Below are 27,386 nucleotides of genomic sequence, written 5' to 3' on the forward strand. Positions count from 1 at the left end.
TGTCAGCCTGCTCAATTTTCCTAATACAACACACTTGCCTTTAGAAATACTTAAAAGTTAATAGAGCTTGAAATAATAGTAGAGTTTAACTTGTGTATATCAACAATGTAAAAAAAAAATAAAAAAATATATATATATATACATACTATCAGATTACTCAAAAGATAACGACATATAATTCTCGGATCCGTAATATTTATATATAAGGCAGATTAACTACCACAATAGGTAAGTATGACCTGATTTTTCATAAAAGTACAACATTTATATCATCAAACGAGAGTAAACTTATTTCTTTTTTTCATGTATTTTTTCATAAAATTACAACATGTATCATCGTGCACAAAACTGTAGTTTTCAACTATCCATATCTCGAAAGATAAAAGTCTGCTTCTTTTTATTTTTATTCTTTATGTTATGACAATGAAGATGAGAAATCAGTTCACATGTCTAAGGGGAGTTCCATTTCTGTGAGGTTATTTACTACAACTCTCCCATGACAAAATAACAATCTATGTGCATGTTCTGGTACACGAGCAATTATTAAAACTATCTATATACATGACCCAATTTTATAGCTTACTATATTGAGTAAACGTATCTCCTTAATTAACTTTAGCTTGTAATCTTATCGTTTCTGAAATTGTCAAAAATTTAATTGTTAACAACAAATGATCATATCTCATATTTAAAGGATTACTTATTATTTCTGCATCTTACCATTAGATTTGTTTGATGATGAATTAGATGAATGAAGTAAACATCATTTCAAGTTCCAAATGGACTATTGGAGTTTTTCCGTCCTCATATTCGTTCCTTTTTGAAAAATCAGTTACTTTACAATTAAAATCGTTAACACATCAAGTAACATTGACTTTAAATGCTGATCATGAGCTATTTCGTGAAATTTAAAACCAAAATATATGGATGAAAACCATGCTTTTATTTAGTAGATATCCTTTATTCTTTCAACAAAAGATAATCCCATACCATAAAGGATTGTCGATTCACTGGACGATTTTCCTAATATTACCGACAACTAAAAAGTAACACCAAAAAGAAATTTCAACGTTTTTATTAGCAACGAAACTTCTAGGTGATACAATCACCCATAATCAGACGAAATAGTTGTTTTGCGAAAAATAGTAAGCTTGTCAAGAAACCAAACCCTCTACATTGTGATGTTAAGATTTGATTTCCATTTGGTCGTAGAACATTTCATGAAGTTTAGGAGTATGCAAATACAACAACAACAACATACCCAGTATTATCTCACACCGTGGGGTCTGGGGAGGGTAGTGTGTACGCAGACCTTACCCCTACCTTGTGAGGATAGAGAGGTTGTTTCCAATAGACTCTCGGCTCAGGAAAGCATAAGCACCACATTAATAAAAATATAGACAAGGAGGACAGTAACAAAAAGCCATATAAAAATAGAATAAAAACAACAAGACAATAATGCGATCAACAATGAAAGAAACAACGGTTAGTCATAAAAACCTACTACCAACAGAAAGCAAGACTGTGAGCCAATACTACTGTTATGAACACTCTAGACTACCTACTCTACTACCCTAATCCTCGACCTCCATACCTTCCTATCAAGGGTCATGTCCTCGGTCAGCTGAAGTTGCGTCATATCTTGCCTAATCACCTCTCCCCACCTCTTCTTTGGCCTACCTCTACCTCTCCGTAGGCCCTCCAATGTCAACCTCTCACACCTCCTCACCGGGGTGTCTGTGCTCCACCTCCTCACATGACCAAACGACCTAAGTCGCGCTTCCCGCATATTGTCCTAAATAGGGGGCACACCCACCTTGTAGCGAATAACTTCATTTCTGATCCTATCTAACCTGGTGTGACTGCACATCTATCTCAACATCCTCATCTCTGCTACCTTCATCTTCTGGACATGAGCAATCTTGACTGGCCAACACTCAGCCACATACAACATCCTTGGTCTGACCACCACTCTGTAGAACTTACCCTTAAATTTTGGTGGCATCTTCTTGTCACACAAAACACCAGAAGCGATCTCCATTTCATCCATTCCGCCCCAATACGATGTGTAAAAACTTCATCAATCTCCCCATCTTAAAACTCCTTCTCCTAGGGATGACCTGCGAGTTCAGCCTCACTTCCCCTTCCCCTCCGTGAGTCTCGCCACTGAACTTATACTCCAAGTATTCTGTCTTGGTCCTGCTCAACTTGAAACCTTTAGATTCCAGGGTCTGCCTCCATAACTCTAATTGCGCGTTCATACTGTCTGGCGTCTCGTCAATCAATACAATATCATCTGCAAATAGCATGCACCACGGCACCTCCCCTTGGATATGGCGCGTCAGTACGTCCATCACCAGAGCAAACAAAAAAGGGCTGAGTGCCGACCCCTGATGCAACCCCATCATAACCGGAAAATAGCCTGAGTCCCCACCCACCGTCCTCACTCGGGTCTTTACTCCATCATACATGTCCTTAATCAACCTAATGTAGGCAACAGGTACACCTCTAGCCTCCAAACATCTCCACAAAATCTTCCTCGGGACTTTATCGTATGCCCTTTCTAAGTCGATGAACACCATATGCAAGTCCTTCTTTCTCTCCTTATACTGCTCCATCAATCTCCTAACAAGGTGGCTTCTGTAGTCGAACGCCCCGGCATAAACCCAAACTGATTCTCGAAAATAGACACACTTCTCCTCACCCTTAGCTCTACCACTCTAAGCAGCTTGATACCCCGATAGTTATTGCAATTTTAGATATCACCCTTGTTCTTATATACAGGAACCATCGTGCTCCACATCCACTCTTCGGGCATCTTCTTCGTTCTAAACATGACATTAAATAACCTAGTGAGTCACTCCAAGCCTGCCTTGCCCGCACTCTTCCAAAACTCTACCGGGATTTCATCTGGCCCGGTCACTTTGCCCCTGCTTATCTTATGCATAACCCTCTCAACTTCATCAACTCTAATCCGCCTACAATACCCAAAGTCGCAACGACTCCCGGAGAGTTCCAAATCACCCAGTGCAATGCTCTTGTCCCCCTCATCGTTCAAGAGACTATGAAAATTATCACGCCCCAAAAACCGAGGAGCACGAGCGGCGCTCAACCGAGTGAACCCGACCGAGCAAGCCTATTAGATTCCTTCTACCCAAACTCATTCATGAATAAAGAGAATATATGTTTTCCTTAATTAAACAATAAAGTAGTCATGTCTGCAATTACCAATTTCTTACCAATAGTTTCATCATTTTTCAAATGGACAAGTAATACAACCACAACATAACATAGTTTGTCTTTCCCCAACACCAATACACAACCCACACTATGTCTACGGAGCCTCTATAGATAAAGAAGAGTACAATGATAATGCCGGCAACAAGGCCCCGACTATACCTCAAACAGGATACACAAGTACAAAAGATTCATGACCCCGGAATAAAGTGAGGCTCACCAAGTCAGCTGGAAAGATGGTGCACTACTATCGCTGATCAATATCTCCTACTGTGGAACCACCTGTATCCATTGAAAGATGCAGCGCCCCCGGCAAAAGGGACGTTAGTACTGTCGAATAGTACTAGTATGTATAACTAAATACCCTCTCAATAGAATGACAATTAATACAAACAAGATTATCATAATATCAATAAAAGCCTTAATCAACATCAAACCTCAATTTAGGATCAAGACAGTGTTCAAATTAATTTCCATATCTCACATTGGGAGATTTTTAGTATCGATTTACCATTGTCCGCAATACCAATGTTCACAATACCAATGCCACCATACTTTTAGCACGGAGTCCGATCACGACCCGATCGGCTAGGCCATCCATTAGGGACATCAACCACAATTACTCTCAATATCAATACCACCATTTTTAACACGCAGTCCGGTCACGAGCCGATCGGCTAGGCCATCTCATTAGAGACATCAACCTTTTTATATCAATCATCGCATTTCATAATACTTTAATATCTTTTCATTTCATTGACACTAGTGGCCATAATTATAAGATCATTCTTGGCACGTTGACCATATTCAGTATTTCATGCTCACATTATCAATTTCAAATATCATCCTCATCATCAACAATAAACACAATTCAAATCAAAGTATGTAGTACACATGTGAGCAATTTAGAGTCTAATGCACATAGAGATACTTCACAAAATTTGACATAATAGCCTTCATTTGAACTTGACTTAAAGTCGAAACATTATTAATACACAGCCTATATTTTAACACATCCTCAATTGGTAACATAACATGAATAGAGCATTTGGGATGCTTGTTGAACATATATCTTTCAACCAAATCTTACTCGAAATAGCCAATTTCATAATGAATCACTCGGGACTTACATAATTTACATGATTATCGTGGGATTCAATTCTAAGAGAAGATTTTAGCCAACATACCTCACTTGAGCTTCCTTAAACTCTAAAACGTTCCGGAATTCTTAGCAACTTCAATCTATTGTAGAAATATAATAAATCGAATCAAAATAATCAACTCTCATGCCCAATCTTTATCATTTTTAGCTCAACAATCTTCCTATACCCTTTGATATCACATGCATGTAAAATAATCAACTCTCATGCCCAAAAATTATCTTGCTAATTACTCATTTTCAGATGATTTCGAAATTAGGGTTTAGGGTGTAGAATCTTATCTCTAGGATGAAAACCTAGTGAGCTTCCCTTCTCAATCTTTCAAAACTTGGGCAAGAATTGAAGAACAATAATTGGAGAATACCTTCTCACTCTAGGGTACCCTCTCTCACTCTAAAATGTCAGATTATGGCTCAAAAATGACCCAAAGAGTGTATTTAACGAAATAGGGTCGGGTTTTAAAAACCCAAAATTGGAGCTCTGGAACAAGGTATGCGATATGTGGACCGCATATCGGTCGCATATTTGATTACAAAATAGCCAAAAGAACTGCCTGTGTATGCGGTCACTATGCGGTCGCATAGTCGACCGCATAACTGCTTCCAGAATAGCCCACACTTGCTCACTTCTGCGGCCATTATGCGGCATGCAGAGTGATTATGCGATCGCATAATGGACCGCATAAATACACATTTCCGGCAAAAATTTTCCTTTACTTTCCCGTGCATTGTTCAACCCAAAAAGTTACAATCCTCAAATACGTAAGCTTAGTCCGGCACCATGAAATATTATTTGCTTTGCATATTTTATCGGGCTTTACACTTAAGTACTTTGAAGTTTTCTGGGGTGTTACAGAAATAGGTCTGTCATCTCCGACGAATAAGCCCCTCATCCAACAAAACTTTACCTTCTTCGTCCTTGATGCACTTCACTTGGTCCAAGTCACGCGCCTTCCTTTCTCGCGCCTTGGCTAACCTGAACAACCTCTTATCCCCACCTCGGCCCTCGAGTTCCTCATACAAATGACTAAAAGCTGCAGTCTTGGCCGCCGTAACTGCTAGCTTTGCCTCTTTCTTAGCCAACTTATAATGCTCCCTATTCACCCTCTTCTCCTCCTCGTCTACACTTTCAACTAGCTTCAGATACGCTGCTTTCTTGGTTTCCACATTTCCTTGCACCTCTCCATTCCACCACCAGTCTCCTTTGTGACCATCAGAGTAACCCTTTGAGACCCCTGATACCTCTCTCGCAACTTCCCTAATGCATTGCGCAGTCACGGTCCATATAGCGCTTGCGTCCCCACCACTCCTCCATGCCCCCATAATCACCAGCTTGACCCCTAACTCCTGCGCTTTAGCTTCCGTCAAGGCTCCCCGCTTTATCCTATGTTGGCTATACACCGCCCTCTTCCTCCTCTTCCTTGTGATCTCAAGGTTCATGACTAGGAGCCTATGAAGGGTCGAGAGGTTCTCACTTGGGATGACCTTGCAATCCGTACAAAGACCTCTATCGTACTTCCTGCAGAGTAAATAATCAAGCTGAGTCTCGGCCACCGAACTCCGGAAGGTGACCAAGTGCTCCCTCTTCTTTGGGAGACTCGAGTTTGCTATCACCAAATCAAATGCTCTAGCAAAGTCCAACAGAGACGTTCCTCCTCCGTTTCTATCTCCAAAACCAAAGCCACCATACACATCATCATACCCCCCAGACGCCGCTCCAATGTGGTCGTTGAAATCTCCTCCTATGAAAAGCTTCTCGTTATGCGGGATACCACGCACCATCTCATCCAAATCCTCCCAGAAACGCCTCTTGACTTCCTCATCCAAGCCTACTTGGGGTGCGTACGCACTGATTGTGTTCAAAGTAAAACCTCCGATAACTAGCTTAATAGTCATCAGCCTGTCATCAACCCTCATCCTAACCTCCACCACTAGTTCATGGAGGTCCTTATCAACCAAGATACCTACCCAGTTCTTTCCCCCACCCTCCCAGAATACCAAAGTTTGAAACTGCCCACATCCCGCACCTTATCTCCTACCCACCTAGTCTCCTGTATTCAAGCTATATTAATCTTCCTTTTCTCGAGAATCTTTGCTAACTCTACAGATTTTTCAGTCAAAGTTCCCATGTTTTAAGACCCCACTCTCAGCCTAGTAGCTCCCTTAGCCCTCTTACCCTCTTACCCCCTCCCCCGCACTGACACCCCCGAGGACAAGACATTACCCTACCATCGCTCACCAAAACCACTATAATTTAGGAGTCACTACGCAAGCACTATCCCGAAAACAACGGAGTATGCAAATACTGAAGTTTAATATTTGCAATATTTGTTTTGCCATCAATATTTGCAAATATTGAACTTCACAATGTGAAAATACTAATAAAATATTGAAAATATTGTTTGAAAAGTGTGTCTCCTTCAACTCCACCAACTATTGTCCAAATGCCTATAAAAATCTATAGTATTTGATGTCGTCACAAATGATTGAATGTTCAAAACGATCAATCGTGACCTCTTAGATTGGTAGGGGTGGAGATGCCAAACAAATATGCAGCGTGTAAAGTATCGTTTTCTTCATCTTTTCAATTCTTTTCTGAAATGAGTAGTTATGATTAACATGCAAGGCATTACTTTGCATGACTAGTTGGTCACATCGATTTCATTTTAACTTTTTTAAAAATTAAAAAAAAAAAAAAAAAAAAAGCTCTTCGAGTGCTCACGCACGTATGTTGACTTTCAGCACAACACTTCACTTCCTCTTAGATTTCTTGTGTTATATGAAAAGCCTATATTCCTCTTTAATCATGGAAATGTCAAGCCTAGGACAGCGATACCAATCCCAAGAGGAAGCAAATTACCCATGACATTGTTCAGAGTAAAAGTGGAATTTATTATTCTTACAATTTGTAAGGCAAATCTCTGTTCTCTTCTACTTTTGAGTAGTGAAATTACTTCAACTCGAATGTCTTAGATCAATTGGAAGGATGAGTGCCTACATTTATCAATTTTGTTCGGTCATTCTTTCTTTACCCGAGCAATAGATATCTCGATACACACTTGCGGACTAATTTGAATTCATGTAGTGTAACACTCATTTTATAAAATAAAATTTAAAAAAAAAAGTGCTTCCTAACAGGAATTTATCACCATTTCCAAGGCTCAAGTCTGAGATAGTTTGGTTGAGAACGGATGAATTCATCCATGTCATGGGTGGGAATTAGAAGACAAATACAGATCAAGACACTTGGCCGTTGGACACCATAGACCACATTAACCATGGGAATCTGTTATAACCTGGGGAAAACGGTGGGCGAAAGAAATTGATGCCAAAATATCCCCATTCATAATGTACAGCCCACTACTTTACCAAGCTCGAATTGCATTCAGATATACAGGTCATAGTTCTATGTTTACCCTGAGCATAAACATTAAGAAACCCAGAGGTGAAAATCATTTAAACCCCTAACTTTACCTTCAAAATTAAACTCCCCCTCAGTTTTGAACAATAATCATTCTCCCCCCTTTATATTAATTATTATTTTACAATGCCCATTTTACCCTCACATTCTCAAACTTTGTCTTTATTTTCTCTTTATTTATAATTATAATTTTTTCCTTAATTTTTTCAATCTATGTTGACTTGAAAATTAATTTCAAGAAAAAAAATAGTGAAAATAGTAATTAGCTATATTAGTAAATAATATCCTATTATAAAATAAATGAGCAGAATAAGAAAAACTTAATTTTTTAAATACTAATAAAAATACTATATTTATTTACATAAGTGAAAAATAAAAGAGAGCGAGAACTTGTCCGATATTTTTCAATGCAGGTAAAACAAGATAGTTAATAAGATTAGAGGTAGATTTTAAATTCCTCAGTTTCAGTTTTTACAAACTTATTTAATTGGGCACTGAACTTAAGTAATAAGTGAAGACTTTTGAAATTTGTGGTTTAAAATAAGTCAAGAGATTTTTGTGTAGCTGTAAATCATCTCATAAAGTTAAATATTTTTCAAATAAAGAAAGGGGGTCATTCTTTTGAAAACTGACTAAAAATAATTAGGTTCACATAAATTGGAACGGATGGAGTAATAAATTTTTGAAAGATTATATATATATATATATATATATATATATATATATATATATATATATATATATATATATATATATTGTAACTGAATTTTAAATTATAATTTAGAAAATATTTCATTAATGACCATCAAAGTCGTTTATAATAAAATAACAATAGTAAAAACAGTGTTAGATTAAAAAATTCATAGAATGATTATTCCACTTATAATGTTAATAAATTTAAATAATATCTGTAATATGATTTAAAAAATTATTTATACTATATGTAAAATACCTAGGTTAAAAAATAAAATATCATATACAATATAAAAAGGTAGTGCATAGACGGAGGATTGAATATGACAAAGACAAAATAGACATTACATCGGATAAACAACAACAACAACAACAATAACAACAACAACAAACCCAGTATTTTTCTATAAATGAGGTATGGGGAGGATAGTGTGTACGCAGACCTTACCCCTACCTTATAAAGGTAGAGAGGTTGTTTCCGATAGACCCCCGGCTCAAAGAACAATGGAGATAAAGCAACAAGTACCAAACAATAGTAACAACAATATATTAAGTTAATGGGCGCGAATGACATAGCATGTAATAGTAAAGACCATGAATAAGATAATACAAAAATAATCCTAGTACTACTGGTAAGCCTATGAGGAACACACTACTATCTGTCAACCTACAACCCCAATTCTCGACCTCCACGCTTTTCTATCGTGGGTCATATCCTCGATAAGATGGAACAATGACATGTCCTGCCTAACTACCTCTCCCCAATATATTACATCGGATAAAAGGGGGCGTAAATGATTTTCACCCTTTGGCGGGTGGTATAAAATGAGAAGGTAAACAAATTTGTCCTGCGATTTCAACAGACACACACACACATTCGTCTTAAGCTACAAATGATCACTTAGCTGAATCTTCTATTTGCATGATTTTAGCAACATTCTCTTTATTTGCACTGTCAATAGACCCTGTACTTTACTGGAATTTAAGACGCCACCTACTGAACCCCTAACCATTAAAGAGTACATCACTTCCATCCACAAAGTCCGATCCAAAGACACGTTTAATAAAAACTGTGTGCCCAAACAAAGATTCATAACCTTTATCAGATGACAGAAGCAAAGGAATGAATTTTCCACATTTTCCGCCCTTCCATCAGGAACAACACCATCACAGTCCTTAAATCATGTGAATGCTATCTCACGGGCTGAAACATTCGGGATGTTAGAAGACACTACAGTTCAATTTCTTGGAAGATATTTAGAGAAAATTCATCCAGGAAAAGTTATGAGTAAGAAAACAAGTGATTCTATCCATCAAAATTCATCCATTGACCACTTCTTGAGGGATAATAGTGCAATAAGGAAAGAACCTTGAAATCACTGGTATGTATCATGCAATGTAACGATCCGACCGGTCGTTTTGAGTATTTGTATTCCGTTCAGCTATTTGAAGCCTTGAGCAGTATCGTATGATGTATTATGATTTGTGTGAATCGTCGGTTTTGATTTTCAGGTTATTCGGATTTGATTTGGAAGAATGAATTTCATGATTGAAACTTTAAAGTTGGAAGAGTTGACCAAGTTTGCCTTTTTAGTATTTGACCTCGGATTGGAGTTTTGATGGTTCCGTTAGGTCAAGATGGTGATTTTGGACTTGGGCGTACGCCCGGATTTGCATTTGGATATTTCTAGAAGATTTTGGTGCTAATTGGCGAAAGTTAAAAATTTGAAGGTTTGGAAAGTTCATAAGTTTGACCGGGAGTTGACTTAAATGATATCGGGTTCGGATTGTGGTTTCAGAAATTTGAATAGTTTCGTTATGTCATTTGGTACTTGTGTACAAAATTTGAGCTCATTCCGGGTTGATTTGATATGTTTCGGCGCGAGTTTTGGAAGTTGAAAGTTGAAAAGTTCATTAAGTTCGATTTGATGTGCGATTCGTCATTTCGATGTTATTATGTGCGATTTGAGGCCTCGAGTAGGTCCGTGTTATGTTATGGGACTTGTTGGTATATTTGGACGGAGTCCCGGGGGGCTCGAATGAGTTTCGGATTATTTTTGTCGCATGTTGTATTTGCTGAAGTAGGCTGGTTCTGGGCAAAGTCGCACCTGCGGACCACTCGGTGCAGGTGCGAGAGTCGCGGGTGCGAGGAATGAGGTGCAGAAGCGGAACGGGAAGGTTGGCACTGTGGTCGCAGCAGCGAGAAAACTGGCGCACATGCGCTGTCGCAGGTGCGATGAATTGGAGCGCAAACGCGACGAGCTACGTAGGAGCAGAATTGTTTTACCGCAGGTGCGAGGGGTACTAGGCCAAGTTGCTTTCGCAGAAGCGAAGAATTTTGCCACAGAAGCAAACGTCACAGAAGCGACCTATTGTCCGCAAATGCGAACAGTGCTGGGCAACATGCTTTAAGTGCGAGGGTTCGATATTTTTATCCATTTTTGGAGCTCGGTTTGGGCGGCTTGGGAGAGGAAATTCATCACGTGGATTGGGGTAAGCATTCTTGACTCGTTTGTGATTGTATTTCACGGATTAATCTTTATTTTTGGTAATTGAATTATGAATTTTAAAGAGAAAATTAGGGGGAGGGGGGAGGGGTGAGGTAGGAATTGTCTAAATTTTCATAAAGTGAATTTTTTTAGTTTTGAGCATCGATTCAGAGTCGGATTTGAGTGAAACTAGTATGGTTGGACTCGTAATTAAATGAGTTATCGGATTTTGTGAGTTTTTCGGATTCCGAGGTGCGAGCCCGGGTTTGACTTTTGTATTGACTTTGGACTTTTGATTAAAGATTCGACCTCTATAGATTGTGTTTGTTTCCTTTGACATTATTTGATGTTCTTGAGTTGCTTTTGGCTAGTTTTTATATGGGCTGGTGTTTGGATAGGGTCGCGCATTATAGCAAAGTTATGTTGGGATATGATCCTTTGTGTTAGATTCGTGTGTTTTGGTTCTACAGTGTGATGGGTTCTTAGCATTGCGTTGTGGTGGTACTTGTTGAGCTTGCGGAATAGTTCTCTCATTTGAGTCATTTTTTATTTTTGAGTGCATTTGAATTGTTGCGTATTGGTGCACGGATTGCACGGTTTGTGGCTCTGGTAGTATTGGTGTGGCATGTCTGTAGAGTAGCTTGTATTTGATGAGATGAAGTCTTTGGGCCTGAGGTGATTGCTATCAAATTTGATTACGGTGTGTTTAGAAGAGTAATATCGGAAGTCGGATTAGGATTTGGCTTTGGTTCTTGTCGGACGAGAGAGGGCTCCATGACTTGTTGATCTGATGAGTGATTATGAGTTTTTGTGTGTTTCTTTCATTATCGATAGTGTACGAAGGTTTTGGAACGAGGTTTCGTTTGAGATGAGGTTTATTACTGGTACCGGGTGTGTTTGAGCAGCTATTGCGGTCGGAAGTTATTGCTATAAGTATTCGAGTAATGTGGTATATTATGTTATTACATCTTGGGTTAAGATTATTGCCCGATATAGCATATTCAGACTTATACAGTGTATAAATGTGAGATTCGGGTCTTGTGAGGGATTACGGATGTTGGAAATTGGGTTCTAAGGCTTACGGACTAAGGTTAAAGTAATGATCTTCAGTTATGTTGTGTTGCCGAGCCTATATGGAGTAGGGTGACGTGGGATCACCCCCGGGTATGTGCATGGTAAGGTCACACGGCGGTTTGATTGCTTTGGAACGACTCTTGGCACATTCGAGGACGAACGTATGTTTAAGTGAGGGAAAATGTAATGACCCGACCGGGTCATTTTGAGCATTTGTATTCCGTTAAGCTATTAGAAGCCTTGAGCAGCATCGTATGATGTATTATGACTTGTGTGAATCACCGGTTTTGATTTTTAGATTATTCGGAATTGATTTGGAAAAATAAATTTTATGATTTAAGCTTTAAAGTTGGAAGAGTTGACCAAGTTTGACTTTTTAGTATTTGACCTCGGATTGGAGTTTTGATGGTTTAGTTAGGTCTGGATGGTGATATTGGACTCGGGCGTATGCCCTGATTTGCATTTGGATATTTCTAGAAGGTTTCGACGCTAATTGGCAAAAGTTAAAAATTTGAAGGTTTGAAAAGTTCATAAATTTGACCGGGAGTTAACTTTGATGATATCGGGTTCGGATTGTGATTCCGGGAATTTGAATAGTTTCGTTATGTCATTTGGGACTTGTGTACAAAATTTGAGCTCATTACAGGTTGATTTGATATGTTTCGGTGCGAGTTTTGGAAGTTGAAAGTTCAAAAGTTCATTAAGTTCGATTTGAGGTGTGATTTGTCGTTTTGATATTGTTATGCATGATTTGAGGCCTCGAGTAGGTCCGTGTTATGTTATGGGGCTTGTTAATATATTTGAACGGTGTCCCGAGAGGCTCTAATGAGTTTCGGATAAGGTTCAGATCATTTTTGTCGCATGTTGTATTTGCTGAAGGAGGCTTGTTCTGGGCAAAGTCTGGTATGGTCGCACCTTCGGACCACTGGGCGCAGGTGCGAGAGTCGCGGGTAGGAGGAATGAGGCACAGAAGCGGAAATGGAAGGCTGGCAACGAGAAAATTGGCACACTTGCGACAGCGCAGGTACGATGAATTGGAACGCAGACGCGACGAGCTTCGCGGGAGCGGAATTGTTTTACCGCAGGTGCGAGGGGAACTGGGCCAAACTGCTTTCGCAGAAGCGAAGAATTTTGCCGCAGAAGCAACCTACTGTCTGCAAATATGAACAGTGCTGGGCCGAATGCTTTAAGTTCGAGGGTTTGATATTTTTTACCCATTTTTGAATTTTTGGAGCTCGGTTTGGGCGACTTGAGAGAGGAAATTCACCACGTAGATTGGGGTAAGCATTCTTGACTCGTTTGTGATTGTATTTCACGGATTAATATTCATTTTTTGGTAATTGGATTGTGAATTTTAAAGAGAAAATTGGGGGGTTTTGTCTAAAATTTCATAAAGTGAATTTTTGAGTTTTGAGCATCGATTCGGAGTCGGATTTGAGTGAAACTAGTATGGTTGGACTCGTAATTGAATGAGTTGTCGGATTTTGTGAGTTTTGTCGGATTCTGAGGTGCGGGTCCGGGTTTGACTTTTTTGGTTGACTTTGAGCTTTTAAGTAATTGAGATGTAGTCCATGTTAGAAACCATGTTTAGGCTATATCATTATTCTATTGGGTCCCACTAAGGTCATATTTATTGTGAAGTTATTTGCTTAAATTGTAGTTACATACTCAGTCATACTCGTTCATTTGCATATCATATCTCAGTCTCTGTTGCTATTTATTGATACTTCATATCATCATTTTGGGCTGATTTTTATGTCATTGTGAGCCCGAGAGACTAGAAAGATTGATGACTGAGTTGGGGCCTAAGGGTCGGATTGTGAGTGGTATTGATGGGATCGGGTTGCATGCCGCAGCAGGATTTATTATTCTTGGGCTGGACCTGCCCTGTATTATTGATTCATGATGGTATCGGGCTGCACGCCGCAGCAGGTTTTATTGATTCATGCCATGATTGGCTTATTATAGCACTTGGGCTGGATCTGCCCCTCCGGAGTCTGCACACCCACAGTGAGTGCAGCTGCTATTGATTCATTTGGGCTGGATCTGCCCTGTATAATGTTGAGTGACTGAGAGTGTTGAGGGTTGGATCTGCCCTGTTCAGTGCTGAGTGGCTAAGTGTGTTGAGTGATTGAGTGTGATGAGTGAAAAGTATGAGACAGTGTGATTGAGTACTCTGAGAGTATGCATATAGTTTTATCACTGAGTTGCATTGCATTCGACATGCACACTTGACATACATGCATAGAGATGCATTTTCCTCATGTTGTAAGCGTCATTCATGACTTCACATACATATTGACATGTAGACATAGAGGTGTATTTTCCTCTTGCCATTTGAAAATGAAACATTTACCTGTTGAAAGTTTTGGGAAATTTTTAATTAAACTATTTATCGTAAATACTAACCCAACCGTAATTATTTTTTAGACTTTGTAATTTCAAGTTCACAACTATTGAAGTCTCTGATACATCGTAAATCAAACCTATAAACATATTAGGACGAGTAAAAATATTATCTATAAATAAGTTTACAAATGACAAGACTACATTGAAAATAATATAATTATAGTAATAATAACTATAATGTACTTTAATTTTTTTGCAGAACTTTTACATGTTAAAGCACAAACCCAAGTGAGCTTAAATAAGATATTGAAATTTATATATCAAAATTATACTAATAAATCATATGTATCATAAGAAATTGAAGGATGGAATAGTAGGGAAAAAATGTATTGTAAACAAGTTGTCATTTTTTTTTCTTTTCTTGCATTTAGTTTAACAAATGATGATGCTTCACTATATTTTTTTATATTAAATTATTTATTGTAAGATATTAATTTAACGGTAGTCATTTTTTAGACTTTACATTGTCAATATTAATTTTTTGGCAGCTACAAGACCAACTTTTTTATTCTCTTTTGTGTTTTGTTTTCAGTATTAAGTCACTAAAATAACAATAATTTTTATAAGACCACAGATGTCCTCATAAATCACCATAAAGCATCTAAAAACTTATGTCAAACATGATTTCTTCATTTATTGAGCTAACGAAATGGCAACATTCAGCATTTTCTAGAATATTATTTTTAACTTTTGTTATATAATTTATATTAGTCAAATACTCTTTCTGTCTCATATTATCAGTCGTGGTTACTAAAAATAGTTGTCTCAAATTATTTATCACTTTAGAAGTTCAAAACAAAATTGATTATTTTTTTCCTTTTTTACTCTTAGTAATAATTATCCCTGAAGACTACAAACACCTCAATTATGGATAACTTTGTTCAAATACCAATGAAGAAAGATTAAATATTACGACATGAATAAGAGTAAAGTAGTCAAAATCTCATCCTAATTAATTTTTCTTAAGAGACGTGTACAAGAGAATCATGACAGATAATATGAGACGGACGTACATAGTTTGATAATATTTACGTAATTTTAAAAAAAAAAATGTATTTATTAATATAGGTACACATGCGTTCCATAAAGCTAGTTAACATAAAACCATAAAACTCCATATAGCTTTTCAGAATTAAACTAGCAACATTTCCAAGAAAATTCAAATTATTCCAAAGAAAATAGATGATCTACCTAGGAGCATAAGACCTCATACTACTCCAAGGGAACTTTGCTGCTGCAGCACCAACATCTGAAGAACGTTCTCCACCATGTTCACGATCACGACCACGACTGAATCTCCTCTCTGAACTACTCCTCATGTCTCTCTTCTCGTCAAGCCAATGCATCTTCTTAGGCTCATCATCAACAATGCTAGACTTAGATTTCTTGCTCATATTTTTCTTTTCCTCTTCGATCATTCGTATAGGATAAAGATCCCTCGATATAGACAAAGGGTTCTTAAGTGTAACATAAGCTTTTTTGTAGTCTGGTTTAGCAATTAATAGCCCACCTCTCTTCTTCTTCTTTCCATCCATGTTTAAAGTTTGGACCTTTTCAACTTCAAAGCCGTACAATGACTCCAATACCCTCTTTATCTCAATCTATACATAAAATTCCAAGAAAAAATTAAAATCTTTTGTATCAGAGAATCCCGAATTATTGAATAGAACAAAATGAATATTGAAGATTCATATAGCTTATGTTGGGATTGAAGGGTTGCCTGCCATTGTATTTAAAAACTACTTAACTTAAAACTTTTCGTTTTACCTTAATAAGATAAATTTATAGTCATACAAATACCTATGGCTTGTTTCAAAAGTATTTTTTTTTTTTTTTTTAATTATGTTTCGAGCCAAACGCCATAGCATAAAATGGGATAATGATGTGAAATATAATAAAAAAGATGTTACCTTGGAAGCAGAGGGGATGGTTTTGAGGGAGATCTCAGTGATGTTGGAGAAAGAAGAAGGCATGAGAAGCTTAATCGGAAGATTAGCGAAGTTTACAACTCTTCTTCCTAATCGACTTCCCATGATTCTTTTGATTTACGAATTCGGAGATGTGCAGATTGCAGTCGTGTAGAGTGATACGGAACTCTCAGCAATGGCGTCTCGAATAGTCAGTCTAGGGAAAGAGGGTAAAACTGTGGGTTGGGCCTAAAATGTGCGTGGGCTTTAGCACTCTACTACATTTTTTGTCCACTGCCTAACAGCAAATAAAGCAGGGGAAAAGGAAGGTGATGTGGCTTTCTCATGATTCCTACTTATCTTTTTTCTCATTTTTGGCCTTTTTTGTTTATTTATTTTATTTTTTAAAAGTTTATAAGTGTCTGAAAATGCATTAAAAGGTGCGACTTTACAAAACAACCATTTTGACACCTTTTAGCTTCTAAAAAATGGTTGACCTTTCATTTAATAAGAAACGGTTCGTCTTTTAGAATTATTAATACGTTTCCTTGGTTTCGAGAACGTCTAAGTACACAAAGCACACCGACCAAATTTTGTAACAATGAAGGAGAATGGAAGAGGAATAGATAGATTCTTATTGTTCACTTGACTTGATGACTTCTATAAGTATTTCTTTAAACAAACTTATTTAGAACTGACACCGATAATTTATTCCAGGTAGTAGGTTTGGCTCTCACAGATATGCATTTATCTCCTATAACTTTGATGATCTATCTTCTCCATTCTGCTTTTCTTTAACTATACTGCACATTTTTTAAAAAAAATCTTTCTTCTTTTACGAACGTTTGTGAAACTTTTTGCATGGGCCGAGGTTCTTTAACTATATTCTTTAGAAAATATTCAAAATAAAAGGAAGTTAGTCGTTGGTATTTCAAATTCTTCAAACTAATGAATAAGTTGAGCTTACGAGATCTTATTTACTTATGCAAAAAGTTTTAGATTTTGCGATTATACTATAATTTACGGTGGGAAGAGATCGCAAATCATAATGTAAAGTTCTCTTGACCATTTTAACTAGCATCGATCTGTAAATTCAGGTTGCTTACTATTGATTATTCTTAAAAGAAAGAATTTTGCACAATTAAAATTTACTGTTTATACTAAGTTAAATTTTATCCCTCCGAACATTCTTTCGTGTGTGAGTGCCTATGTATATCCAGATTATAGAAGTGATGACGTGATATCTCTCTAAATATAAGAAACTGCTTCATCTTTTTTCTCATGCTATTTAAATCTCATTAAATTTTATCCTATAAATTTAAAGGAGAAAATAAAATACTATCCCAAGAAATTGATTTTAGCAACGAAATTTGCCACTGATGGTTTTAGCTTGGCAATATTAGCGAAGAATTAGCCGATTAGCGATGAAATTAGGCATTTAGCGACAGAAATCCTATTTAGCCCTGGAATTACATAGTTTAGTGGCAGAAATTAATGTTCCATCACTAATCTCATTTTTTTGATAGTGACGGGAGAGAGAGGTTGATAAAAAATGTACAAAAAAATAAAGAAGCAGCAAATCACTAGAAGTACAGTACTGCCCCTTCCATTGTTATCACCTGGATATAGTCGTCTTAAGTTTAGGTTCCTTCCATGAAAGATTAAAATTTGAATGGGGAAAATAAAGTAGGGTTTTTGAGAGGTTTAAGTTAATATTCCTTTCTGAATTCACTTATGGTTATATATATATATATATATATTCTTGCACTTTATTGGAATTCCATTCTTTTGCACTACTTATTTTCAAATGAAGTATTTACTTTTCTCAAATATTTCTTAGATTGAATTAAGATGTCCTAATCTGTTTCAAATGAATAACTATAATATTGCTTAATATTATAAGTTTTAATGTATTAAACATATGCATTTTAATTTTGTTGTAATCTTGTGTTAATAGAAAACTATTTCATAAATTAACTCAATTTTTTATAGACTGCGCGAAGCGCAGATAACTTTACTAGTATATTATACTACTTGCGCTTGCACGCCTGTGAAAAATACCGATTAATATCAATGTATAACTTTTGGTAAAAGAAAATCAATCTGTCCTATAATAGTTTTGTTTACCCTAAAATTCGAGTAACAATTAAACTTATTTAGTGATTTTAAGGATACGTGATTTAATCCAATACCAATTGATAAACAAGGAATTGAATAGATAATCTGAATAGTAAAATAAATCAAACCAGTGTTCTAGCAGTATTTTCGACCTCGATTCGAGATGGCCTCGAGGTTGGGTAACAAGAACCGTAAAGAATAGAAAGAAAATAATGATGAACAGTAATGGATAGTAAGTGAAATAGAGAGCAGTGTTTGTGTATATGTTTATCAGTGAATCAATCCCCCCTACAAATGAATGGGATCCCTCTTTATATAGTAGAGGAATCCTAAATAAGGTACAATTCTAATAACGGAAACAACTCTCATGATTGGCGTCAATAACCGCTTGATTCGATCTGTTCCGGGATTTCCGCCGAGATCTTCTGTTGGTTGCTAATATCTCGCCATTCCGTTATTATGCCTTACTCGAAGTCGGTCATGCTCAGTCTCGATCTTCAGCGAGCACTTCGATCTTCATGCTCCATACTCTGCCATTGAGCTCGAGCCTGGTCTATTACGAGCTTACTCTCTAGGCAGCTCCCCGTGCCTATGAAATCTGACATGTCCGATTTCGATCGTATATAGATAATCCCCGTATTTCTTGGAATAAAATGATAAGAAACGGTTTAAGCCTTGATTTTCTGAAACATCGATCATGACATCGTCCTCATGAAGTAAGTGACGGATGTGATCGAAACGTCCCGTCGGTTCAGTTCCCCAAATCATTAATGCTTGTCAGTTAGCGATCGGCCACTAGCGCCACCGAACCGTCGCCATGAGCCTATAAATACTCGCTCCTTCATTGAATCAAACTTTACTTTTGCTCTAATCAAACCTCTAAGTATTCTCACTCTTTCCGTATCCTCCTTTTCCCCGTCTGTAGAGCCACCTTCGTTAGCACCAAAACTACCAGTTTTTCATCTTCCTTCGCTTTTCTGTACTTATACAAATAGAGAAAACCTCAAAGACCGTACCGCAAAAGGAGAAAGCTTCTTGCTCCTCTTTCCGGCTGTCCGAAGGCAAGGCGCCGGTGGAGCCGCTTCCCCACGAGTATGTTCCCGGTCCGTGTACTCTAAAATCTGATTTCAAGGTCGAAAATTCTTCATCGATCCTAGGCCGATGTGAGCATGTGTCGATGTATATGTGCTCGATAACGAAGAGCCACCTCGAGGGCATGAAGAGGGACTGTAACTGGGGTCCCGAGGTCGTGGTGCAAATTCCTACTCCCGAAGAGAGCATCACCGCTTATGTGGAGGGGTTCTTAAGTGTTTACACTTACCCCTTCACATTGGGTCCCCACAACCCAGTAATTATTGATCTCTATAAAAGATATCAGTTCACCCTCGGCTAAATCCACCCCTCTATGGCGCATAGTAATCATGATGCGCTTCTTCTCTAGCAAAGCCGAGGGGCTAGAGTTTATTCTAAATCACCTCATGCGGTTGTACCGGCCTCGAATATATCGAGGACTAATCAGGCTCCAATGCCGGGCAATGAAGGCCTTAATCTCGAGCATCGACGAGGACAAGGATCGGGGTTGGATGATCCATTTTATACGGGTGAGGACCCGCAACATTATCCCGGAAGAGAAGATGTCGTTCCCTGAGGAGTGGAACTTCGACCGTAAGTGATCTTTTAAACTTTGTTCTTCATACCTTCTTCGACTTTGCCTGATATCCCCTTTCGACATGCAACTATTCCTTGGATGCCTCAAGTGGTACCTGACCTCAAAGATTGGGTTCAAAAGTTAGCCTTAACTTCCACTTATGCCGAACGTGCATGGCGTGATTTGACAAGGGGAAGATGGGAGGCCAAGAACCACGGTAAGGATCTCCTTTTTCATGTTCTGAAATACTTTTTATACTTCATTAATCACTAATTTTCTTTCATGCAGGCCTGACCAAGGATGCCATTTTGAGGCCTTCAAGTGGCAAGGAAGAAACTAAGTCCCCAGTTCCGAAGCCGGGGGAAGACAAAAAGAGGAAAACTGCCTCGCAGTCCGAGGACCCCAAGCCCAAACCTCGAAGGGTGAGGAGGAAAGTAATCGCTCTCACGATGGACTCGGTCCAAAAATTGAGAGACAAAGAAGAGGAAGAAGAGGAAAATGCCTCGGCACTGACGGTCCGACCTAGGAAAGCCATCGAGGTCACCAAACCTTCTGAGCCAACGGCGGCTGCTAAAATTAAGCCTCGTGTCAAGGAGGATTCCAAAAAGAAATCGGGTGAGGATCCTGAATTACCAGAGGTCGAGATCGTTTCTTGGCCATCTGTAACTACACCGAACGGGGCTGGTTCTGAGACCCCGATGATCGATCAGAGCGTCCCAAGCGACTTGCTCGGGACCATGACAGCATGTCACTTGCCTTCTCTTCCGACTTTTTCTGAGGAGGCACTAAGGGAAGCTCGAGAGTTGAAGACCCCTGATATAGGCATAGGCTCTAGTGTATGGGATCCCTTTTGGGATTGCTTTACTGGAGTCGATAATGCCTATGATATCAGTGACGCTTCTATTCTTTTAGAAGAGGCCCAACGTCTCTTATCTCGGATAAAAATCAGTTTACTGCACTTCTTTTCTTTATTCTTTTTTTCTCTAAATCTGACTTGTGTTTTCCTTTTTTGTATAGGCCTTCGCCAAGTTTCGAGCTGACCTCAGCCAGTGTGAAACCAAGCTCCAAAAGTTCTCGGAGGAGAGGAATGCTCTGAAGCTTCTTTGCAGCTAAAAAGACGAAGCTATAAAGGACATTCAAAGGGATTTGGCCAAGGCTCATGAGGAAGAGGCCGAGCTAGATAAGCAGGTGAGCATCCTTTTGATAAAGTATGAACTCGACCCAACTGTGGAGGCTAATACTTCATTATCTCAGCTGCAGTAAAAGGTTGAAAGGATCGAGCTGCTTTGGGGAGAAGTCGATCAGGTCAAGGCCGATTGTGATCAGTGGAAGGAGAATATGGACCGCCTGGCTATGGAAAAAGAAACTACCTTGGCCAAATTATCATCGGTCGAGGTTCAACTTCGGGGCATCAAAGAGAAAAGTTCGGCCCAAGCCAAGAGGATCGAGGAGCTTAAAACTGGGCTTGCTGAGGCCAAGGCGGAGATCAAGAAGACAAAGGTCATGGCGGACAAGTCCATTACCATGTACCGAGCCGATGTTGAGGCTGCTCAAATGTAGCTAAGGGAGGCTTCTGACCGAGAGCAATGGATCATTGACTCAGCAAAGTGTCAATACCGGAGGGAAACCCTCGAGGAAATCCATACTCGAGGTTTCGACCTCTCCAAGGAGATAGCCCAGGCCAAGGTGCTTGAAGCTGAAGCCAGGCAGCTTGCCTCCTTCGATGACGAAGATGATGATGAAGAAGGCAGTCGAGGCAGATCCGATGAGGGTCCTGAAGGAGAAGTTTCTCCCGGAGAAGAGGTCGAAACCGACCGTAGTTAGGACTTAGTTTCTCTTTTTGTAAGACCTTGATCGGTCTCTTTTACATAACCTTTTTTACCAATATATAATAGAAAAACTTCTTTTGAATATCTTCTCAGTTTTATGTTCAAACGTGTTTTGTGCTTTTGCCTTGTGAAAATTTTGTTGTTGCAGCCTCTGTAATCGAGTGAACATTAATTCGAACGTAGAATAAACCCTTAGGTTTTTTAGACATGCAAGGGCGAGTCCCCGAGCTCAATAATATATTCGAGATTTTGGATGTTTTGATCGATGCCATGACTGCACTGTTTTTATAACTAAGTTCGAGTATGTTTCAAACTTAGAATAGAACAAACCCTTAGGTTTCTTAATCAAATAATGGGTAATTTCCGAACTTATAGTAACATACCCCTTAAGGTTTTATGGCAGATCCTTGAGCTAAATTCAAGTCAACTTTATTTGAACTCGGAATAGTGGAACCCTTAGGTCCGAGTTAAGTGAGAACAAAGTCTCGAATTCTAAATATATTGGCCCTTAGGCCCTTTTAGGCTGGGCCTATATGGCCTCTAAAAGACGGCTATTATTTCCCCTTTCGGCTTAAAAAACTTAGTAAAAAATTCTTTATGCCTTAGCATGTATTTTTTACCCATTGGGTTTTTCGAGGGTCTGATGTCGGTTGAAACCCTTTTGCTTTTTGTGGCTTAGCACGTTTGTATTAAAGATAATTTAATACCTCTTAAGGTTTTTCGAGGGCTGATTTTATCCAAACCCTTTTGATTATTTGCCGAGGATAGCCTTTTTTTTAACCGGGTTTTTAGAGAATTTGAAGGCCTATCATTATTGCGAAATTCGAACGTCTTCGAGCCGCGTTATTTAGGCCGTAGCCTTCAGTTTGGCCGTAGCCTTCGGGTATGTAATTTGACCATAGCCTCTAGTTTGGTCGTAGCCTTCGGGTATGCCTCTTGGGCTTATTTCCCAATAACATTTCGAACTTGTTTAAAATATCAGTCCCCAAGAATGGTGGCCTTGGCCTATAGATCGAGGGGGTGCCTCTTTGAGGTTTTATGAATTTGAGTTTAGATAACTCGAATATGCCTATCATCGATGGTAGTCCCCGATTGTATATTTGCACTTTGGCTCTTGAGCCGTTTCTCACAATATCATAAGCATGAGGTTTGTATAGTAGAGGATTTTCTTCGAGACATAAAATATTTAAATGAAGAGAGAACGCTTCTTTGAATAGTTTATACATGTGCACATGTTTTGCCATCGGGGCTCGACTAATTTATATGGACACGGTTCACTTGACCGTTTGGCCCATTACAAAGCTTCCCTATCGAGGCCCTTTGACATGAAGTTCTATTCTCGAGAATACAACATCCGAGGGTGATGCCCTCCAGTATTCGAGGTTGATTGCAAAGAAGCCTTGGATACTGTTGAATTATCCTCGGGTAGCACATAATTTTTGCCTCATTAAAAACCTCGCCGGAAAAACTCATTTGGGATAAAAATCAATCTAAGGGAAAAAGAGTGCAACACGTACTTTAAAACTCGAGGTCTCGATGTCTTTGGTCGAACTCCTGCAATGAGTTAGCGTCGAATATATATAAACGAAAGAAGGGAGAAAGTCATACCTTAACAATAATATCGTTTGAGAAGTGATATATTCCAGTTGCTTGGCAGTGGTTCGCCATCCATCGTTCCGAGTTTATAAGACCCTTTTTCCGACTATATCGAGGACTTGATAGGGTCCTTCCCAATTAGGGCCAAGCTTCCCTTCATTAGGATCTCGAGTGTTGATGGTGACCTTCCTTAGGACTAAGTCCCTGACCCTGAAGTGGTGAAGGTTGGTTCTTCTATTGTATTATCTTTCGATTCGTTACTTTTGTGCAGCCATTCGAACGAGTGTCGCTTCTCATTTTTCATCTAATAATTCGAGGCTAGTATTCATAGCCTCGTGGTTTGATTCCTCCATTGCATGTCGAAACCTGGCGCTGGGTTCTCCGACTAGAATCAAAGCTTCGGAGTCATATACTAAGGAAAATAGAGTTGCCCATGTACTGGACTTCGATGTTGTTCGATATGCCCAAAAGACTTCGGGTAGAATTTCTCTCCACTTCTCTTTAGCTTCATTCAACCTTTTCTTCAGGTTTTGGATGATAGTCTTGTTCGTCGATTCGGCCCGTCCGTTCCCACTAGGGTGATACGGTGTTGACAATATCCTTTTTATTTTATGGTCTTCAAGAAATTTCGTCACTTTACTGCCGATAAATTGTTTACCATTGTCGCATACTATTTCTGCGGGTATCCCAAATCGACACACGATGTGATCCCAGATGAAGTCTATAACCTCTTTTTCTCTCACTTTCTCGAACGCCTGTGCTTCCACCCATTTAGAGAAATAGTCAGTCATAAATAAAATGAACTTGGCTTTAACTGGGGCCAATGAAAGAGGACCGACGATATCCATCCCCCATTTCATGAATGGCCATGAGCATAAGACTGAATGAAGTTGTTCTCCGGGCTGATGGATCATCGGTGAAAACCTTTGACATTTATCACATTTTTGAACAAACTCCTTAGTATTTTTTTCCATGCTATCCCAGTAGTATCCTACTCTAATGATTTTGTGAATCAGTGATTCGGCACCGGAGTGGTTCCCATAAGTGCCTTCATGGACCTCTCGTAAAACATAATCGGTGCCTCCTGGTCCTAAGCACACTGCCAATGGATCGAATGTTCTTATGTATAATGTTCTATCTTCAGCCAATGTGAATCGAGCAGCTTTGGTTCGTAGGGTTCTTGACTCTTTAGGGTCCGATGTAAGCTTTCCATTCTTCAAGTATTCAATATATTTATTCCTCTAATCCCAGGTTAAACTTGTAGAGTTTATCTCGGCATGACCTTCCTCGATCACAGATCTCGAGAGTTGAATAACAGTCCCCGAGCTGATCTTATCTTCCTCGACCGATGACCCCAAGTTTACAAGTGCATCGGCCTCATTGTTTTATTCTCGAGGTACATGCTGTAAAGTCCATTCCTTGAAATAGTGCAAAGTTACCTGCAGCTTGTCCAAATACCTTTGCATTCTATCCTCTCGAACTTCGAAGGTTTTGTTTACTTGGTTCACCACCAGTAAAGAGTCACACTTGGCTTTAATTACTTCTGCCCCCAAGCTTTTAGCTAGCTCGAGACCTGCAATCATGGCCTCGTACTCGGCCTCATTGTTACTCAACCTAGAAGTTTTGATAGATTTCCTAATAGTGCTACCCGTGGGCGGCTTCAAAACGATGCCTAGCCCGGACCCCTTCACATTTGAAGCACCGTCTGTGAAAAGGGTCCATACCCCCGATGATGTACCTGATTTTAACAAGAGTTCCTTTTCAACTTCGGGTACGAGGGTTGGCGTGAAATCGGCCACGAAGTCCGCTAAAATTTGAGACTTGATGGCCATCCAGGGTTGATATTCGATATCGTACCCACTGAGTTCGACGGCCCATTTGGCCAATCGGCCCGACAGTTCAGGCTTGGGCAAAATATTATGAAGTAGGTAAGTGGTTAATACGCATACTGGGTGACATTGAAAGTACGGTCTTAACTTTCTAGAGGCGTTTATCAGTGCAAGTGCCAATTTTTCTAAGTGTGGATATCTAGTTTCTGCTTCTCCTAAGGTTCGACTTACATAATAAACGGGAAATTGCGTACCTTGCTCTTCTCGAACTAGGATACCACTTACCGCGATTTCTGATACTGCCAAGTACAAGTAAAGCTTCTCTTCTTCCTTTGGAGTGTGAAGCAGTGGTGGGCTCGATAGGTATCGCTTCAACTCTTCCAATGCTTGTTGGCATTCCGGGGTCCGGGTGAAATCGTTCTTCTTTTTTAGTAAAGAGAAAAATCTGTGGCTCCAATCCGATGACCTCGAAATGAATCGGCCTAAGGCAGTTATCCATCCAGTTAGCCTTTGTACAACTTTTACACTATCCATGACGGCGATGTCTTCGATGGCCTTGATTTTATCGGGGTTGATCTCGATCCCCCGATTCGATACCATGAAGCCAAGGAACTTACCCGAACCAACCCCGAAAGAACATTTCTCAGGGTTGAGTTTCATGTTGTATTTCCTTAAAATCTCGAACGTTTCCTGCAAATGAGCCAAATGGTCCTCTGCGCGCAGGGACTTAACTAGCATGTCATCAATATAAACCTCTATTGATTTACCGTTCTTCGAACATTTTATTCACTAGGAGTTGGTAAGTAGCTCCTGTATTTTTTAGCTCGAAGGGCATTACATTATAACAATATGTTCCATACTTGGTGATAAATGAAGTCTTTTCTTGGTCTTCTGGGTTCATTTGGATTTGATTGTAACCAGAATAGGCATCGAAAAAAGTAAGGATCTCATGGCCGGCCATGGCATCGATCATGCGATCGATGTTAGGCAGTGGGAAAGAATCTTTGGGGCACGCCTTGTTTAAATCCTTATAATCTACACACATTCTAAGTTTATCCCCTTTTTAGGGACTACAACTACCTTGGCTAACCATTCAGGATATTTCACCTCCCGAATGGATCCTATTTTGAGAAGTTTAGTTATCTCGTCCTTTATGAATGCGTGCTTTACTTCGGACTGGGGTCTTCTCTTTTTCTTCGCCGGTTTGAATCTAGGGTCCAGGCTTAGCCGATGTGTCGTTACCTATGGTGGAATCCCTGTCATGTCTAAATGGGACCAAGCAAAACAATCTATGTTATCAACAAGAAATTAAATAAGTTTTTTCCTGAGTTCGAGGGTTAATCCCTGTGAAATGTCGACCCCACCGACAATCATATGAATGACATGTTGGGGTTCCTCCTGTTCATTTTTCCTATTGGCATCTCTTTCTCTGAAATAATTCTTGGCTCGATCGCTGAGGAACTCTCGAAGGTGGCCCTCATTGAATAGACGGGCTACCTCCTCCCTTAATTGCCTGCAATCCTCAGTTTTGTGCCCATGCGTGCCATGATACTTGCATATCAAATTTGGGTTTCTTTGAAAAGGATCAGTTTGTATGGGTCTGGGCCACCTAGTATCTTTGATCCTTCCGATTGCCGATACAATGCCTGATGCATCAATGCTAAAGTTATATTCCGATAACCGAGGTGCTTCTGTGGGATCGGCGTACTTGTCAAAATCACTCTTGCTCATAAGTCCCCGAAAATTCTGTTCTCGATCACTTCTCCGATCGTTCCGGGCAGAATTGCGTCCTGAACCATTATCCTTATTGTCCCTTTGATTTGCGGTATATGGTTGATATCGGTCTCTGTTCGACCTTGGCTCCCTATCAACGTCCCTCTGGTTTTTAACTGCCGACCTGTTTGGATGTGCTGAACCGGAAGGGGCTCCCAATTGATCGTCCTCAACCCTGATTTTCGATTGGTATCGATTGTGCAC

At 39.3% G+C, this 27,386-nt stretch overlaps 2 protein-coding genes across 2 annotated transcripts; both read right to left on the minus strand.

Annotated features, from left to right (window-relative positions):
• Window positions 1-946: 946 nt before the first annotated feature.
• LOC104106635 (uncharacterized) lies at window positions 947-6,313 on the minus strand. The gene is made up of 2 exons (XM_070176267.1): window positions 5,465-6,313; window positions 947-1,039 (listed from the first exon to the last, which is right to left on the minus strand). Exons 1-2 carry the CDS (start codon window positions 6,311-6,313, stop codon window positions 947-949), a joined length of 942 nt encoding a protein of 313 aa, XP_070032368.1.
• Window positions 6,314-15,509: 9,196 nt separating this feature from the next.
• LOC104104282 (uncharacterized) lies at window positions 15,510-16,671 on the minus strand. The gene is made up of 2 exons (XM_009612327.4): window positions 16,393-16,671; window positions 15,510-16,083 (listed from the first exon to the last, which is right to left on the minus strand). The coding sequence occupies exons 1-2, from the start codon at window positions 16,513-16,515 to the stop codon at window positions 15,670-15,672; spliced, it is 537 nt and encodes a 178-aa protein (XP_009610622.1). The 5' UTR covers window positions 16,516-16,671; the 3' UTR covers window positions 15,510-15,669.
• Window positions 16,672-27,386: the final 10,715 nt, after the last annotated feature.

The sequence above is a fragment of the Nicotiana tomentosiformis genome, chromosome 5 (genome assembly GCF_000390325.3).
Source record: "Nicotiana tomentosiformis chromosome 5, ASM39032v3, whole genome shotgun sequence".
Lineage (NCBI taxonomy): Eukaryota > Viridiplantae > Streptophyta > Magnoliopsida > Solanales > Solanaceae > Nicotiana > Nicotiana tomentosiformis.